This window comes from Eriocheir sinensis, chromosome 39, assembly GCF_024679095.1.
Source record: "Eriocheir sinensis breed Jianghai 21 chromosome 39, ASM2467909v1, whole genome shotgun sequence".
In the NCBI taxonomy this organism is placed as follows: domain Eukaryota; kingdom Metazoa; phylum Arthropoda; class Malacostraca; order Decapoda; family Varunidae; genus Eriocheir; species Eriocheir sinensis.
This window is the reverse complement of record NC_066547.1, coordinates 14,097,394-14,116,595: the sequence shown is the minus strand read 5'-3', so window position 1 is coordinate 14,116,595 and position 19,202 is coordinate 14,097,394. Positions and strand designations below refer to the sequence as shown.

Here is a 19,202-nt window from a genome sequence, read left to right as displayed (position 1 = left end):
AGAGAGAGAGAGAGAGAGAGAGAGAGAGAGAGAGAGAGAGAGAGAGAGAGAGAGAGAGAGAGAGAGAGAGACCGAGAGACCGTATCTCTCCTTCTTTACCGCCCCCCCCCCTCCTCGCCACTACCCTTCATCCCCATTACTATCTCGTATCTACGACAGCACACACCACCACCGTGCTCCTCCAGCCCCCCCCCCCCCCCCCAACAACACCTCTCCGTGCACTATCGCCTCGCCCTTTCACCTGATCGCCCGGCGCCACACACTTGAAAGAAAAAATCCTATGACGTAACCATCCTCCGAGGACAACGAAGTACCTGTGTTGTCTTGTACCTGTGTAGCCTTTGCCCACGTCACCACCACTGTCCACCCCTCAACACAGCCCCTGCCGCGTCACTACCACCGCCCACCCCTTAAACAGTCCCTGCCCATTCCACTATCACTGCCGCACCTGCCCATGTCACTACTGCCGCCCACCCCGTTAGTACATCTGCCCGCGTCACCACCAATTCCCCATACCATTAACACATGTGCTGTAAGCCATCACCACTGCCTTCTTTACCACAATTCCTGCCCAGGTAACCACGAGCGGCTGCCTTATAACACAGGTACTTGACATCCTCACCTTTCCTTTTCTTTATCACTGGTGCGGAATACGCCAAAGTCACCCACCCTTCCACAACAACCACTTCAAAGAGAATAGCAATACTCGATGGAATTAAAAATGACAAGTCACAATGATAGAGAGACGCATGGATATTCGATGCATGAAGTAGTGACAATGATGACAGGGAAGAGAAAAGGAAAATCACGATAAAAAGAAAGAATTAAATGAAATGTCCAATAGCTTACCGTTTGTTGTGTGTGTTTATTTCATTCTGTTTGTGTGTGTGTTTCCATGTGAATGTGTGTGTGTGTGTGTGTGTGTGTGAGAGAGAGAGAGAGAGAGAGGAAATAAATAAATCAAATTATAAAAATGTTTTCAAACTGAACACAGCGCTGTGCGAAAGTTTAATTAATTTTTGTTTCACAGAATAAACACATCAAGACCTGCAATAAATAGTCTCACGGGGAGGAGCCAGCGCCATAAAGTAAGTAAATAAAAAAATAACTTATGTCGTGAGCTCTGACATTATTATTTTTATATAAGGCGTGTATTGTGTACTTTCCTAAACCGAGTCTATATTTGACTTCTTTTTGTTCACTAAAGGAAGATGAGGAATAAAACGGAAGAGGAAGAGGAAAAGGAGGAGGCACAGAGATTCCGGAAGGCGCTCTTGACCTCTGTTCTTCCTATGTTTTCATAATTCTTATTTCCAAGACGTCCAGTGCTTCGCCTCAACCCGGGGCGTATCAGACTCCTCCTGCTCCTCCTGCTTATCCCCCTCCTGCTCCTCCTCCTCCTCCTCTCCCAACTGTTTGCCCTTCATTGTGAATTTCCGGGGGCACTCTCCCTTCATTCTTGCAGCTGCTTCACCCCCTCGTCCCTCCCCTCCCTCCTCCTCTCCAGCTGCTTTCCTCCCTCCAGCTCTTTTCTCCTCCCTGCCTCGCCACCCTCCTTGGTCTCTCCTGCTGTGTCCTGGTTGCTTGCCCCCTCCCCCCACACACACACCCAAGTCTCTCCTCACACCCTCCTGCATGGTTCACTCCTCTCCCCCCGCTCCCTCCCTCCCTCTCCCCTCTCTGTCTTTTCAAACCTCCTCTTCTTTTCTTATTTCTTTCTCGATTTTTCTTTTTGCCTTCCTCCCGCCTTATCTTTCTCTTTCATTGCTCTCTCTTTCTCTCTCTCTCTCTCTCTCTCTCTCTCTCTCTCTCTCTCTCTCTCTCTCTCTCTCTCTCTCTCTCTCTCTCTCTCTCTCTCTTCTTTTCACTTATTTCGCTTCCTTAAAAGTTGACTTTTTCCTGCGTCATTTAATACTGTTCTTTCATATATTCTTCGTCCGGAATCATTAGTGATTGAATTTCATCTGATGTTTGTCTCTTTCAATTGTATCTCCCTTCACCAGACCCTTCCGATATCTCGTTTTTTTTTTCTTTCTCGTCTCCCTCGTGTCAATATTGCTTTCCAATATTTTTGGTGATATTACGAGTACATATTTCCATTGGACATATGTTAAATATATTTGCAGCTCCACAACCCACCGCTACATGGCATAACTATTAGTTAAGATAATACAGCTGAACGAGAGACATTTCCAAACCACTTCCCTCAGTAAATGGCAATACTGAGTCTCCTTATTTGCCAAGGGACGGCTGCAGCACGTCCGTGTGTGTTCGCATCCGTCGGCCACGCGCCGCTATCCACATGCCGCCGGGGCAGGTACTTCATGGCTATGGCCCACCCCTGCCGGTTTCCCGTCCTGGCCGCCCATTTCCCGGCGAGCCGCCAATATGCACTCCGTCACCAGGACGCCCATGCCGCCTCTGCATAATTATCATAGCTCCATCCTATTCCCGTGTGTTCCGAAGCTTACTGGCCCCCGTCCGTCCGCTGTGAATAATGGGAAGGCTAGCTTTATTCTCTGACAGTTTTATGAATGTGTGCTTGTGCTTGTTTTTTATATTTTTTGTACTCGCCATATGTGCATTGCAGTTATGAGTTGTTGGTTTGGTACTCTACAGCTTTGCACTATTTTCACCGTTCGTGGAAAAACATTCGTATACCCGCTGCCTGTTAGTGTTTGTCTTTTTCCATACTCCCTTTTATGTGTCAGCTGCCTGTAGCTACACATGTTTTTCTTTTTTAGTGTGTGTGTGTAACTGCCTAACAATATATCCTTTCTACCTTCCAGACTCGGCTTCCACTCAGCAGCGCACAGAAGCAGCAGACGCAGCACGCCCCAAAAGGAAAAAAACAAATTCGTGGCCATCAATCTCTGTACCCTTTCACCCACCCACTTACCCTCCCTGAATGGCCGGCGTCCCAGAGGTCTGCCCGTCCCTAGCCACCCTTACACATCTTCGTCCCGCACAAACCCAGCCACTCCACCCCCATTATCTTCCATTCCTACGTTTCTCCTCTAAATTTCCTGCTCCTTCCTCGTACATTTAAAAGCTTTCATGTAGTTGCTTTAGCTTCATGATCTCTTTTCGCTTGTGTTTTCTTTTTTTTTTATCAAAGCTTTAGATGTATTATCCCGTCTCTTCGTCCCTTCCAAAGCTGACTCGTCTTTTTACCTTTTATATGCTCCTCATCATTTCTCATTGTTAATTTTTGTTTATACGGCCATTAAATGTTCGTATCTTCTATCCCTTTTCTCTTATTTTCGACTTTCAGTTCCTCGTTTCTCGATTTCCTGGTTCTTTCGCCAACCTCGTCGTCCTTGAGATATATCAGGCAAATCCTCTTCCTCGTTTATCTTTGATTTTCTCTGTTCATTCGTCCTCCCATAAATTTTATTGCTGCTTCCTCCGGTCTCCAGTTTTATTCCATTTACGATCCTCCACTGCACGATCCTTTCTTCTTGCCTCTGTTCGTGTGTTTTAACTTAACATTTTACTCCCCTGTTCCTATTTTCTCCCTTAACTCTCTCCCTTCTCTGAGCGGATAAGAGATACAACCTTATACGCTGCGTTTGTCTCCCCTTAATAAAAAAACACGTTCATTTTTTTAATCCTTCACAAATCTCTCTCCAACTCTCGTAAACGTGCATCATCTTTACACTCATTCTTTTCCCCTTTGATATAAATAACGAAAATCATAACTGTTTCTTTCTTTCCTCCCCTCCTCATTATTCTCCTTCACATCATTCTTTTTCTTCATATATTCTTTTACTATCATATGAACACCTTTTCCACCTGTCTTACGTATTTTTACCTTTTCATGCATTCTACCATTGTCTTTATTCTTCCCAGCATCGTTAACTCCCCCATATCCGTCTGTCCACCCGGCATATATTCACGTCCTCGTCCTTGTTTGAACAATATTTACTGGAACGAAAACCTGCTATTTCTGCCGCTCGTTCAAGAACTCCCTCCTGGTCCCCCTCCTGCCCCCGTCAGCCTACATGGGGACGACACACACACACACACACACATACCTCCGTAGTGCAATGGTTAGCGAGCTCGAATCACAAACGAGAGGTCCCAGGTTTGATTCCCGGGGAGAGTGGAGACGGATGGGCAGTCTACTTTAAGCCATGTCACCTGTCCACCCAACAGTGAATGGGTACCAGGTGTCAGTCTAGGGTTGTGCTCCGTCTCTCGGGTGTGTGGGTGTGAGGTTTCAGCCGTACCCAGAGATCCGACACGTGGACTATTTCCTCTTTTCCTCCCACACCTCTTTATTTCTCTACCTCTCTTTACCCTTTTGTACTCCAAGCTAAGTCTGGGAGGGAACTAGCCGGAGATCATGAGCCTATCGCGTGGTCAGATCATGATGAACAACACACACACACACACACACACACACACACACACACACACACACACACACACAGAAGACAAAGAAGTATCACCTCTCCCGAACGCGACGGTTTAATACACCACAACAAAGGGGACAAAAAGACATTATTTACATTTCTGCACAAAAATAAGGAAAGTTAGTTCGGAGTTTCATCCACGGGGCGCCGCGTTTGCCCCGCCAGTACGGCTCCGCAGGGACGGCCACAGGAAGGCTTCATTTGTGAGCAAGACTTTTGCTGACCCCCCACCCCCACCCCCACCCCCACCCCTGCTCCCTATTGTTGAAAAAGTTTAAAAGAAATAGTGAGAGAGAGAGAGAGAGAGAGAGAGAGAGAGAGAGAGAGAGAGAGAGAGAGAGAGAGAGAGAGAGAGAGAGAGAGAGAGAGAGAGAGAGAGAGAGAGAAAGGGGGGTTATGGGGGACACTACTTAGAAAAAAAAACTTTAAGAGCAAGGCATTGTATTTTAGTGAAGAAACAAAAAGAGTGGTAGGAGTATAAGAGGCGAGGGTGAGGAGAGCAGAATGGGCCACTGGAGGGAGGGAGAGATGGAAGGTGGGGGTGGCCGGTGAAAGCGGTGAGGTGGGAAGAATATGAGATATTCAGGAAGAACAATGCAGAATCGACAATGTACTCGAACGACAGGGACAAGGAGGAAGCGGGGTTTCAGGGAAGAAGAAGAGGAAGTAGAGGAGGAGGAGAGAGCGGGGTGCTGGACAGGAGGGGAAGGAGGAGAAGGAGGAGGAGGCTGTTATTAGTAGATGAAGAAGAGGAATGAATATGGAAAAAGAGTAAGATTTGTGTTGGACAGGAGGGGAAGGAGAAGGAGGCGGAGGCTGTTATTAGTAGATGAAGAAGAGGAATGAAAGTGGAAAAAGAATAAGATTTGATAACAGAAAACTCAAAAGACTATAGCAAGATTACCTCCATTACCTCCACTTGTCAGTTCACTTCAATTGTACTTCTTAGGGGCTTTTTGACAAGTTAATCTAAAGCGTATGACAAGTGATTGAAGTCGATCATTATCATGCATTTCTTCCCCAAGCCGATGAGCCATTTTCCGAAACACACTCCCATTTAGTAGTTGTTGAGGGTATAGGAACGTTCCGTATATCCCTGCTCCTCGTGTGCGGCTCTGTGTTACATTTGAGTCAGTTAACTTTTTTTGTTCTAAGTGTGCGGGTACAGGGCGAAGCAGGAAGAAGAGTGGAGGTAATTGGACAGCTGACGTTGATGAAGAAGGAGGGAGGAGCTCTACTAAGAAGGGCGAGAAGGAAGGAGAGAGCACCGCTGGGAGGGAAGGAGGCAAGATGTACACAGCTGGGAGGAAAGGAGACAGATTGCAGGCAGAGAGGGAGAGGGGAACAAGTAGACGGAAATATATTATGGAAACCTGGGTGGGGGAAAAACTTTGAAGATGAGATGTAAAGTGAGTACTGAAAGGGACAAATGGGAGAGAAAGACCGGATAAAGATGAGAATATGGAGAGAGAAGTGAACATAAATAAAGAGTAATCTGGGAAGGACAGTGTGCAGCGTAAGGAAAGATATATATGGTGCTTTATATGGCACTGGGGGCAGTTTTAGGATAGTGAAAGGGGAGGCATGGAAGGGGAGGGTGTACGAGAATGAATGGCATAAAGTGAGGGGAGGAGGAGGGAGACCCCGCTATAGAGGGAAAGTATTTTTTAAGTGGTGAAGGAAGGAGAGCCAACGTGACGGAAAGAGGCCACGCTGAAAGGAAAGGAAGGAGTTCTTGAGCGACCTTAAGAAAAAATCAAGTAAAAACACTTTTAGGCTTAGGGCCTGAGAAAGGTCGACGAGGCGACGAACAGATGGCGCCTGGAAAAGAAAGTTTGCTGCGACGCTCCTAATGACGGAGTGAGGGTGAAGATAGAGTGTCGGGCGATGAGGGGACTAAGGAGGGAGAGAGGGGAGCGCGAGGGGGCGGAGGGAGAGGAGGAAGAAAGCATGGAGGGCGGAAAGTACGAAGGAACGAAAGGATTGAAGGACGAAGGGATGGAGGAAGGGAAGAGAGAAGGGACGCAGGAATGGAGGGAGGAGAGGACGAAGGGACAGAGGGATAGGAGGACGAAGGGATGGCGAGAGGGAAGGGAGAAGGGACGCAGGAATGGAGGGAGTGGAGGACGAAGGGACAGAGGGATAGGAGGACGAAGGGATGGAGGGAGTGAGGACGAAAGGATGGAGGGAGGGAAGTACGAAAGGATCGAGGGAGAGAAGGACGAAGGAACGCAGGGATAGGAGGACAAAGGTATGGATGGAGGGAAGGAAGGAGTGACGGAGGGCGAGGATGTGGGCTGGACTCTCCCGACCAAGATCCAACCGTCCGAACCTCTCCAAGTCACTGGCGGTCAATAAAACACACCGAGCTTTATGTACATGAAACTCCGGGACGCCACACGCCCAAAGGGGCCTCCGGAAGGTTTACAGAGGCACTAAATTCACACATTTACGAAACCCACTGAGAGGCGGTCGTCTGGGCGCACGAGGCAGGAAAGGCCGGCAGATTTATTGAACACGAATAAATCTGATCCACGGCAAGACAGCACGACGCTCCCTTGGCCGCGGAGGACCTACCGGGAAGATGCTTGTGGGCGAGGAGGAAGAGGAAGAAGAGGAGGAGGAGGAGGAGGAGGACGACAAGGAGGAGGAGGAGGAGATGCAGGAGGAGAAGTGGTTGTATCCTAACAGGATCAGCAGCAGGAAGAAAGCAGTCGTGACCGTGGCTCACAAGGAGGAGAAGGAAGTGGAGGAGGAGGAGGAAGACGAGGAGGGGGAGGGTGAAAAGGGGGAGAAGGAAGAAGAGGAGGAGGAAGAGAAGTGGTTGTATCTTAGCAGCAGCAGGCACGTCAGGAATAGACCAGGCGTGTCCGTGACTCACCTTGAACCTGTCGTCGCTGGTGTAGGTGAAGATCCCGACGGTCAGGATGTGCAGGTCGCGCTGGCGGATCCACGACACCTGGCGGGGAAAACACGTTGTAGCATGTCCCTGTAAGGCAGCTTTTCTTTATTATTTTCCCTCAACACGCTGTCCAGTGGCTGATGTTAAGCCGAAAGACAAGAACCAAACATGCACGGTGTAATCCAAGTGGGGAGTGACGTGCGCTAAACAGGATGTAAGGACAGCGTCGGCGTGAGGCTACTCCGTTCTTCCAAAAATCTTAATACTAATCTGAGGCGCTTGTTGTGATAAAGACAGCGTCCCATTTATCAGAGGTTGAAGTCTAACTGTACACTGACACATTTTGACCTGATTATCTAATACGAGAGATTTTTTTCCTCTTAGCCTCAATATGCTACACTTGATGATGTGAAAATACATTAGCCCACAAACTAACCACTATAAAGGCCTTCTTAGATTAACCTGCAAGACTCCAGCACCAAGGTCAGGTTTTTACCTACCAAGTAAATTTTCTAATCTCAGGCTGCATCTCAACACAAATCGTTTCTTCAATATAATATGTAATAACTGACACAATACAGAACTTTGAAGAAACCTTATGTAAATCAAATTCCTAATGTCGGGCTTGACCTCATAATTAACATCCTTACTTTAATATAATATGCAATGATTAGTGAAGTTTAAAACCTTGAAGACGCCCTTTATCGTGACAGTCTATGTTTGTCTTCCCTGTCAAGGGGAAGTATACTTATGTACTAACTACGTGTATTCCAAACATTTTACCAAACTCCTACACATCGCTTCCAAGTGTTAAGCCTGTGCCTGATCTCATTCTCTTACTAGAAAATGTCCTTAACCTTCTTGATTACGTCTGAAAATAACGGTTACACTTTGATCGCTGACGAATTCGCATGTATAAATATCCTTAACAGGTTCAAGGGCATACTAACCTGCTTTGCACACTTTAAATCATCCAATGAGTACAGTTCACAAGGAAAACTAACACGTCTACAGTCTGCCTCGCTGCGCCTCGGAACAGAGAACAACACTCACGTCTTTGTGGCCGAGGTTCTTCACTTGGCACGGGAGCCTCGCGTGGTGGCCCAGCACGGCGGTGACGTTGGTGGGGCCGTTGCCGAAGATCGCAGAGTTGTGGCTATTCCCGCGGCCCCACGTGATGCTGTGCTGGGGCCCGCCGCGGTCATAGCGAGCTGAAGAGGGAGGGAGACGAGGTTAGGTGAGTGAATGTGTGAGTGAGAGTGACTATATATTGGGGGGGAGGGGGGGGGAGGGTAAGTAACAGTGGGGTCGCGAGAGTTTTGGAAAGATAAGTGGTGGGGTGGTTGTAGAGATTCCATGAAGAGGTTTTGTGGTTCCCGCCGTAAGAAATAACAGTCGTTCTACAGCAGTAGTGATACTAGTAGTAGTAGTAGTAGTAGTAGTAGTAGTAGTAGTAGTAGTAGTAGTAGTAGGTGTAGTAGTAATAGGTGAAGTAGTAATAGGTGTAGTAGTAGTAGTAGTAGTAGTAGTAGTAGTAGTAGTAGTAGTAGTAGTAGTAGTAGTAGTAGTAATAGGAGGAGTACAAAGGAGTACAAAGGAAAAGCAAACAGCAACAGACCTCTTGGTCCTAACTAGGCTGTTTGTTGTTGCTACCATCTACCCTAATCTACGAGTCAGAGACACAGGACAGCAAAGGCGAAGGAAGGAGGAGGAGGAGGAGGAGGAGGAGGAGGAGGAGGAGGAGGAGGAGGAGGAGAACAAGAACATGAGGAGCAAAAACAGGAACAAGAACAAGAAAAAAATATGATGGTGGTGATGATGATGATGATGATACCGATAACGAATAATGATGATTATGATGGTGGCGATATCAATAGGGAGGAGGAGTAGAAAGAGATGGTGGTGTCAGGGAAAGAGGCGCAGAGTGGCAAGACAAACATCCTCGAACCTTCCTCCTGGGGAAAGGTAAACTGTGGGATCTCGGATGTGACACCTGTCCTCTGTTGCTGGATAATGGGGGTTTTTTTCATCGATCACAGACTTGAGGGCCAGTGAGATGGGAATGAGCACTGGTTCCACGCACGACTATAGCGTACGCCCCAAACTTTGTATTCCCACCCACAACCCGCCTCCGTCCCGTCGCTCCAGCACAAACGAACAAGGGACGACCAGCGCCAACGCCCCTCCCGCAAGGAACAACATGAGCCACGTGATGGGCTCCGCTGTGAGGCAAGAATCTCAAAAGTTGGCTGCTTTACACTTGAGCCTCATTGTTATTCACAAGTAAATACGGTTCTTGTGGTCCTCCGAAATATGATAACGACTGTCTGTCATGAGTACCAGCTCAGTGTTTTCTCCTTAAAGGTTCATTGCCACCTGGCTGCTATTATGTGCATATTAGCTCTTCAGTTGTTTTTGTTGAAATTTTCTTGTACCGTAACCCACTTTTACTTTAATTTACCATTAACAAAAGATTATTCAGCTCCTTCCCTTTAAATTTTCAACCAAGGACGTTTTGCTGTTTACGAATCCTCTTGAATTTTTAGAATATCTTTCAAAAGTTTTCCTTGCAATTTTTTTTAAAGATTGTCTTGGGCTCATCGTTTATCAACTCTTATAAGTACACGATCTACGAACACCAAAAATTTATCTTCTATAGCTTTTTAATTCACGGTGTCTGTACATCATTCGCCGCCACAGATCTTCAGCTCCTTCAGCAGATTAGAGCCATAACTTTCTCTTTAAAGTTTTACATCCACACCATTCCGCTCTCTCAGCGCCTTTGTCTTCATGATAAACTCCCCAAACCTTTACCTCTTGGTTCTGGGGCTCTTCTCAAAGCCACAAGAACACTTAATCAGCAACAAAATGCAGTACTTCATTAAGACGCCGCCATCCAACACGCTCTTTTTCCGATAACTTTTTCCTAAATGGCTCCATCCAATCTCGCCTCGGGTCATCTTGAGACACTTGAGAGGACGACGACCCAGTCTCCCCTTTGTGTGTGTGTGTGTGTATGTGTGTGTGTGACTCACTCTCACCACGGCCTGATCACGTACTGGACTCGTGATCGCCACCCGGTAACCTCCCGTAGAGCTTTGGTGCCGGTTAGCTGGTTTATGGGTACTGCTGGGCCTCACACACCACACGCCCCCATCCCCCCTGCTCACGCGGGGACAGTAACCACTCATTGTCACCGAAAAACTCATTCGGCCTGAGCAAGACGTGACTGAGCCTGTCAGGCGGCAGGTTGATAGGGCAGAGCATTACATCACAGGGGGAAGGTGTGTGTGTGTGTGTGTGTGTGTGTGTGTGTGTGTATGTGTGTGTGTGTGTGTGTGTGTGTGTGTGTGTGTGTGTGTGTGTGTGTGTGTGTGTGTGTGTCTCTCTCTCTCTCTCTCTCTCTCTCTCTCTCTCTCTCTTTGTGTAAGTCTCATTTTCCCCACACTCTACGTGTCTTACATTCCCTTTATTTCTTTGCAGCCATTCTTTGCTTCCCAGAATTGCGCCAAGAAACACACTTTCTTATGCACACAACACGGCGGCTCGCCCTCCCCATGCTGTGTTTGGTCAATAATAACGTTGCATACTATCTCGAGGCAGCGCCACTCCGCCCAAACATTGAGATGAGAGAGGTTACGTTACGTGAGTGTAGTAGATTTCCATCCGATTCTGCAAGTAGGTTTCAACTTGCAACGATGAGAGAGAGAGAGAGAGAGAGAGAGAGAGAGAGAGAGAGAGAGAGAGAGAGAGAGAGAGAGAGAGAGAGAGAGAGAGAGAGAGAGAGAGAGAGAGAGAGAGAGAGAGAGAGAAACTTTCATTATCTGTTCAAACCGTGCACAGGAAATTCGGCTGCCCCTCTGTCTCGACTAGCAGAAGTGAGGCCGTGGTTGCGTGGATGCGTGCGTGTACGCGTGTCTGGTGGTCTGGACAATGTTTTCCGAACTAACAACCCTCGAGCACGCCACAAAGGAGGGAGGCTAAACCCAACACAGGAAGGAGGGTTTAGGCCGGAGCCGGGAACATGATCCCAAGGACACTCGGGGCACCATTAACAACCCGCCAGATCTTTGCGGTGGAAAACACGTCTCGGGCGTGCCGTGTTGGGAGGCCTCGTCAGGACGGTAAACAGGGCGTGTGTGTGCCCAGAAATGGCCAAATATTGACGCGTGAGAACCGCGCTAAACCATAAGGTGCTCTATTACCTGATAGGGCCTTTCCATGCCCCTTGCTTCGTCCCGCGACCAATCTGTCATGCTCTGAATGTCCGTCCCCCGCGGTCCACAACTGGGCACAACATTGGTAAAATAAAGTTCTGTTTCCCCTGCGATTTGGTGATGATGATGGTGCTAGTGAGGCAATATATCTCAATAATCTGTGTGTCTGCTTATGTGTGTCTAGCTGGCTGGCTCGCTGGCTGACTGACTCTGTCTGTCTGTCTGTCTGTCTGTCTGTCTGGCTGGCTGGCTAGCTGACAGGCTGGCTCGCTGGCTTACTGACTGGCTGGCTGACTGGCTGGCTCGCTGGCTTACTGACTGGCTGGCTGGCTGGCTGGCTGGCTGGCTGGCTGCCTGGCTGGCTGGCTGACTGGCTGGCTGACTGGCTGGCTGCAGTGGCTGGCTGGCTGGATGGATGGATGGATGGATGGATGGCTCGCTGGCTTACTGACTGGCTGGCTGACTGGCTGGCTCGCTGGCTAACTGACTGGCTGGATGGATGGATGAATGGATGGCTGCCTGGCTGGCTGGCTGGCTGGCTGGTGGCTGGTGGCTGGTGGCTGGCTGGTGGCTGGCTGGCTAGCTGGCTGGTGGCTGATGGCTGGTGGCTGGCTGGCTAGCTGGCTGGTGGCTGATGGCTGGTGGCTGGTGGCTGGCTGGGTGGCTGGCTGGTGGCTGATGGCTGGCTGGCTGGCTAGCTGGCTGGTGGCTGATGGCTGGTGGCTGGTGGCTGGCTGGCTGCCTGGCTGGCTGGAGGGCTGGCGGTCTGGCCTGGGGGCTGGCTGGCTGGCTGGCTGGCTGGTGGCTGATGGCTGGTGGCTGGCTGGCTAGCTGGCTGGTGGCTGATGGCTGGTGGCTGGCTGGTGGCTGGCTGGCTAGCTGGCTGGTGGCTGATGGCTGGTGGCTGGGTGGTGGCTGGCTGCTGGGTGGTGGCTGGCTGGTGGCTGGCTGGCTAGCTGGCTGGTGGCTGATGGCTGGTGGCTGGTGGCTGGCTGGCTGGTGGCTGGCTGGCTGGCTGGCTGGCTGGCTGGCTGGTGGCTGGTGGCTGGCTGGCTGGCTGGCTGCGGTGGCTGGCTGGCTGGCTGGCTGGCTGGCTGGCAGGCTGGCAGACTGGCTGGCTGGCTGGCTGGTGGCTGATGGTTGGCTGGCTGGCTGGTGGCTGGCTGGCTGGCTGGATGGCTGGATGGATGGCTGGCTGATGGCTGGTGGCTGGCTGGCTGACTGGCTGGCTGGCTGGTGGCTGGTGGCTGGCTGGCTAGCTGGCTGGTGGCTGGTGGCTGGCTGGCTGGCTGGCTGGTGGCTGGTGGCTGGCTGACTGGCTGGCTGATGGCTGGTGGCTGGCTGGCTGGTGGCTGGCTGGCTGACTGGCTGGCTGGCTGGTGGCTGGTGGCTGGCTGGCTGGCGGGCGGGTGGCTGGTGGCTGGTGGCTGGCTGGCTGGTGGCTGGCTGACTGGCTGGCTGGCTGGTGGCTGGTGGCTGGCTGGCTGGTGGCTGGTGGCTGGCTGGCTAGCTGGCTGGTGGCTGATGGCTGGTGGCTGGCTGGCTGGCTGGCTGGTGGCTGGCTGGCTGGCTGGCTGACTGGCTGGCTGGCTGGCTGACTGGCTGGCTGGCTGGTGGCTGGTGGCTGGCTGGCTAGCTGGCTGGTGGCTGATGGCTGGTGGCTGGCTGGCTGACTGGATGGCTGGCTGGTGGCTGGGTGTTGTGGCTGGCTGGCTGGCTGGCTGGTGGCTGGTGGCTGGCTGACTGGCTGGCTGGCTGGCTGACTGGCTGGCTGGCTGGTGGCTGGTGGCTGGCTGGCTAGCTGGCTGGTGGCTGATGGCTGGTGGCTGGCTGGCTGGTGGCTGGCTGGCTGACTGGCTGGCTGGCTGGTGGCTGGTGGCTGGCTGACTGGCTGGCTGGCTGGTGGCTGGCTGGCTGACTGGCTGGCTGGCTGGTGGCGGGCTGGCTGGGGGCTGGGGGCTGGCTGACTGGCTGGCTGGCTGGCTGACTGGCTGGCTGGCTGGTGGCTGGCTGGCTGGCTGGCTGCAGTCACTGTTGGTCTGGCTGGATCCTGGGATGGATATATAAGTCGCGGAGGCTGGTAAGACAGTATGTTGCCAAATTGCTAGAAGTAATTTTGCCCTAAATAGTATTATAATCATGCCCAGCTAAACACAGTCTTTGCATAAGAAGCAGGGGACCCGTGTGTGTGTGTGTGTGTGTGTGTGTGTGTGTGTGTGTGTGTTTTCACCACGGCCTGATCACGAGTTGGACTCGCTTTCGCCAGCAGGTACCCTCCCGACGAGAGCAAGTGCTCATTATCGTCGATCTCTGGGTACTGCCAGGACCTCACACACCACACATCCCAGCCCCCCTTACTCAAGTTGGGACAATAACCAATCCTAGTCAACCGAAAGAATCCGGCCTGAGCAGAGCTCGAACCGCCGCCTGTTTGGCCGTTAAGCCTCGCAGCGGAGCGCTCTTCCGATTGAGCCACCGGAGCAGTGTGTGTGTGTGTGTGTGTGTGTGTGTGTTCGTGCGCGCATAAAACACACACACACACACACACACACACACACAACACATATTAATGACGAAAAAGAGCGCGAAACAGTCTTATAACTCCCGACTGAGCCAACTTTATAACCCAATGTCAGGATTAATAAGCTTAGGAGGACATTAGTTATTACCGCACGGCCTCTCTGTTCCCCTTCCTCGCCTCCCAAATACCGTGTAAGAGACGCTCGCCGCTCTCTTTCTCCTACTCTATTCTGATGAAATTCCCATGAAAGTGACGCTGGATCACCTCCTTACCTTCCTCCACTCCTGTGTTCCCCTGCATGCGACACAACGACTCCTACAAGACTCGTGGGTGACAATTACCCGGTGACACATTCAGAAAAAGGTAACCCGAGTGCGTGCAAGACCAGCGCTGCGTGAAGGCCAAAGAAACACTGAGGCTTCCCTTAGCGTGCGTTTTTGTGCGAGGCGAGAACGGAGGAAAGGAAAGGAATAATAGTAATCATAATAAAAGTGAAGGTCAGCGGGTGAGCATGGCAGAGTAATGCGGTACAACTGTAATTTACTATGCTCATGGATGCAGTTTTCCGCCTCGGGGCCTCAATTTTTACCTTTATTCCCTTACTTTTTTAGCATATACCGGAAAAAAGTGGCATTTGCGTTGCCTGAATACCGCCGGCGAGAGCACAAAAAAAAGATATGTATACACACCGCGAGGCGCCTCTTGGATTAAGGCCGCCAGCCAGGCCAATGTTGTTGACGGTCGGCCTCCGCCCCCCTAATACATGGCGGAGTGTCTCGGGTCGCGACGCCGCAGGCTGGGGCTGCACGAGGGGAGCGAGGAGGGCGTACTGAGGGGAGTGAAAAGGCCGGAACAGGGGAGTGTGGAGGGCGTGCAGCAACAGGGGAGTGAGGATGGCGTGAAGCAACAGGGAAGTGGGGAAGGCGTGCTGCAACAGGGGAGTGAGGAGGGCGTGCAGCAACAGGGGAGTGAGGAGGGCGTGCAGCAACAGGGGAGTGAGGAGGGCGTGCAGCAACAGGGGAGTGAGGAGGGCGTGCAGCAACAGGGGAGTGAGGAGGGCGTGCAGCAACAGGGGAGTGAGGAGGGCGTGCAGCAACAGGGGAGTAAGGGTGGCGTGCAGCAACAGGGGAGTGAGGAGGGCGTGCAGCAACAGGGGAGTGAGGAGGGCGTGCATTATCAGGGGATTAAGAAGGCGAGCTGCAGGAAGGGAGTGAGGGGAGGACGGGCTGCACTGGGAGGTGAGGAGTGTTGAGGCCTGATACATATTCCACCATCGATGTGTATAATTGAGAACAGGAACGGTGAGCATCGTGTTCCCTCACCGCGGCAAGAATGTGTGAGGGAGGTTTGATTTAGAAATTGCGTCTGATATTTTAGTGAATTGATATTTCTTCCCTTTCTTTCATCTTCTCTCCTCTTAAATATTTTCTGCTTCCACTTTCTCCTCTTCTTCCTCTAGTTATTGTTGTTGTTGTTGTTGGTGGTGGTGGTGGTTTTGGTGGTGGTGTAGTTCTTCTTCTTCTTCTTCTTCTTCTTCTTCTTCTTCTTCTTTCTTTATCTTTTTCCTGCTTCCCCTTCTCCTCCTCCTGATACTAATACTAATCCTGATCCTTTTCTCCCTCCTCCATCTCCATTCCAGGCAGATAAAAACTTGCGTCACATATTAGGGAAAGACCATCAGCCTAAGTGCTCATATATGTTTGTGAGACATTTATTGTGTCTGTAAACCACGAGCAGCACCCGAGAGAGGAAAAGCTACACTTTTAGTGATTATGACGGCAGGACGCCTGATGACAGCCCTGCGGCCTGCAAGATGACTGGTGACGGCCTTCCTGGCCGCTAAAACACCTAGTGGCAACCTTTCCTTCCTGCAGGATGACTGGCGACAGCCAGCAGGACGCCGACTGACAGCCTAACCGGCCAGCAGGACGCCGACTGACAGCCTACCCGGCCAGCAGAACCCCGACTGACAGCCTAACCGGCCAGCAGAACCCCGACTGACAGCCTAACCGGCCAGCAGGACACTGACTGACAGCCTAACCGGCCAGCAGGACGCCGACTGACAGCCTAACCGGCCAGCAGGACACTGACTGACAGCCTAACCGGCCAGCAGGACGCCGACTGACAGCCTAACCGGCCAGCGGGACGCCAACTGACAGCCTACCCGGCCAGCAGAACCCCGACTGACAGCCTAACCGGCCAGCAGGACACTGACTGACAGCCTAACCGGCCAGCAGGACGCCGACTGACAGCCTACCCGGCCAGCAGTACCCCGACTGACAGCCTAACCGGCCAGCAGAACCCCGACTGACAGCCTAACCGGCCAGCAGGACGCCAACTGACAGCCTAACCGGCCAGCAGGACGCCAACTGACAGCCTAACCGGCCAGCAGGACGCCGACTGACAGCCTAACCGGCCAGCAGGACGCCGACTGACAGCCTAACCGGCCAGCAGGACGCCGACTGACAGCCTGACCGGCCAGCAGGACGCCGACTGACAGCCTAACCGGCCAGCAGGACGCCGACTGACAGCCTAACCGGCCAGCAGGACGCCGACTGACAGCCTAACCGGCTAGCAGGACGCCGACTGACAGCCTAACCGGCCAGCAGGACGCCGACTGACAGCCTACCCGGCCAGCAGGACGCCGACTGACAGCCTAACCAGCCAGCAGGACACTGACTGACAGCCTAACCGGCCAGCAGGACGCCGACTGACAGCCTACCCGGCCAGCAGAACCCCGACTGACAGCCTAACCGGCCAGCAGAACCCCGACTGACAGCCTAACCGGCCAGCAGGACGCCAACTGACAGCCTAACCGGCCAGCAGGACGCCAACTGACAGCCTAACCGGCCAGCAGGACGCCGACTGACAGCCTAACCGGCCAGCAGGACGCCGACTGACAGCCTAACCGGCCAGCAGGACGCCGACTGACAGCCTGACCGGCCAGCAGGACGCCGACTGACAGCCTAACCGGCCAGCAGGACGCCGACTGACAGCCTAACCGGCCAGCAGGACGCCGACTGACAGCCTAACCGGCCAGCAGGACGCCGACTGACAGCCTAACCGGCCAGCAGGACGCCGACTGACAGCCTACCCGGCCAGCAGGACGCCGACTGACAGCCTAACCAGCCAGCAGGACGCCGACTGACAGTCTAACTGGCCAGCAGGACGCCGACTGACAGCCTACCCGGCCAGCAGGACGCCGACTGACAGCCTACCCGGCCAGCAGGACACCGACTGACAGCCTACCCGGCCAGCAGGACGCCGATTGACAGTCTAACTGGCCAGCAGGACGCCGACTGACAGCCTACCCGGCCAGCAGGACGCCGACTGACAGCCTACCCGGCCAGCAGAACCCCGACTGACAGCCTAACCGGCCAGCAGAACCCCGACTGACAGCCTAACCGGCCAGCAGGACGCCAACTGACAGCCTAACCGGCCAGCAGGACGCCGACTGACAGCCTAACCGGCCAGCAGGACGCCGACTGACAGCCTAACCGGCCAGCAGGACGCCGACTGACAGCCTAACCGGCCAGCAGGACGCCGACTGACAGCCTACCCGGCCAGCAGGACGCCGACTGACAGCCTACCCGGCCAGCAGGACGCCGACTGACAGCCTAACCGGCCAGCAGGACGCCGACTGACAGCCTAACCGGCCAGCAGGACGCCGACTGACAGCCTAACCGGCCAGCAGGACGCCGACTGACAGCCTACCCGGCCAGCAGGACGCCGACTGACAGCCTACCCGGCCAGCAGGACGCCGACTGACAGCCTACCCGGCCAGCAGGACGCCGACTGACAGCCTACCCGGCCAGCAGGACGCCGACTGACATCCTACCCGGCCAGCAGGACACCGACTGACAGCCTACCCGGCCAGCAGGACGCCGACTGACAGCCTAACCAGCCAGCAGGACGCCGACTGACAGCCTACCCGGCCAGCAGGACGCCGACTGACAGCCTACCCGGCCAGCAGGACGCCGACTGACAGCCTACCCGGCCAGCAGGACGCCGACTGACAGCCTACCCGGCCAGCAGGACGCCGACTGACAGCCTACCCGGCCAGCAGGACACCGACTGACAGCCTACCCGGCCAGCAGGACGCCGACTGACAGCCTAACCAGCCAGCAGGACGCCGACTGACAGCCTACCCGGCCAGCAGGACGCCGACTGACAGCCTAACCAGCCAGCAGGACGCCGACTGACAGCCTAACCAGCCAGCAGGACGCCGACTGACAGCCTAACCAGCCAGCAGGACGCCGACTGACAGCCTAACCAGCCAGCAGGACGCCGACTGACAGCCTAACCAGCCAGCATAACATCTTTTGACCGTCTTCCCGGACCACAGGACGCCTGGTGCACGCCAAAGCTTTACACTGACCAGGGTCAGGGCAACGAGGGGCTAACAATGGTCGGTGTTCACGATCCCACAAAGATTAATGTATTTTCATATTGCACTTTCCTCCCTGGTTGAAAACGGGAAAAAAACGTCACAGTCCGCGCTGATCCCCGACAGGAAACGAATAGGTACCAGTAAATGGAACATGAAGCCGAGCCAGAACAGACGAGCCAGCCTCCCGCCGGACGCTCTGACACCAGCTGGTCGAGTCTTCTCCCCTGCCGGCTTGATGTTCAAACTTAATTAAATATATGCTGCCCCCCTGCGCAGCGCATCTTGACAGGCAGAACGGGAGAGGCTGTCCCAGAAATGCACTAACATTTAGATGAGGTGTTTATAATTCAAACATTTATTGATTATCTGAAGCGAGCACGGCCGTGTCGTATATACTGGCCGGCATAATGGCGCCCTTTGGGGGTAGCTCCTGTCACGGGTGACAGCGAGCTTTACGCTGTAATGGGGGAGCGGGCCCGTCGGCGCGGGGGTGAGCCCAGTGGCCCGCGGCGACGTATGTTACTACTCGGCGGCCCTCCCAGAATGCTCGTGTCTGCTTAGAAGCAGTTTGGCCGCGGCTAATTAGGTAGTAACTCCCGCCTCGTCCCTTGAGCACCGAGACTGAGAGCCTCTTCAAGGCCACGATGCCGCAGCCTAACAGCGGCTCAACACTTTACTGAACAATTAACAACACCGTCCTGCAGGTCGCCTGAATATATTCCGCACGACGAGGCGGCACCGAGCCATTTTACCT

General features: G+C 53.1%; 1 protein-coding gene across 4 annotated transcripts in view; it reads right to left on the bottom strand.

Annotated features, from left to right (window-relative positions):
* The window catches only part of LOC127009046 (uncharacterized), a 104,041-nt gene that overhangs the window by 22,069 nt on the left and 62,770 nt on the right, over positions 1-19,202 (bottom strand). For all 4 annotated transcript variants that reach the window (XR_007761537.1, XR_007761538.1, XR_007761539.1 and 1 more), the window contains exons 3-4: positions 8,374-8,531; positions 7,300-7,377 (exon numbers count right to left, since the gene is read on the bottom strand). Coding sequence is in view for 1 of the 4 variants with exons in the window: in XM_050881732.1 (XP_050737689.1) it covers positions 7,300-7,377; positions 8,374-8,531 (236 nt within the window). In the remaining 3 variants the exon portion in view is untranslated. The remainder of the gene's footprint in view (positions 1-7,299; positions 7,378-8,373; positions 8,532-19,202) is intronic.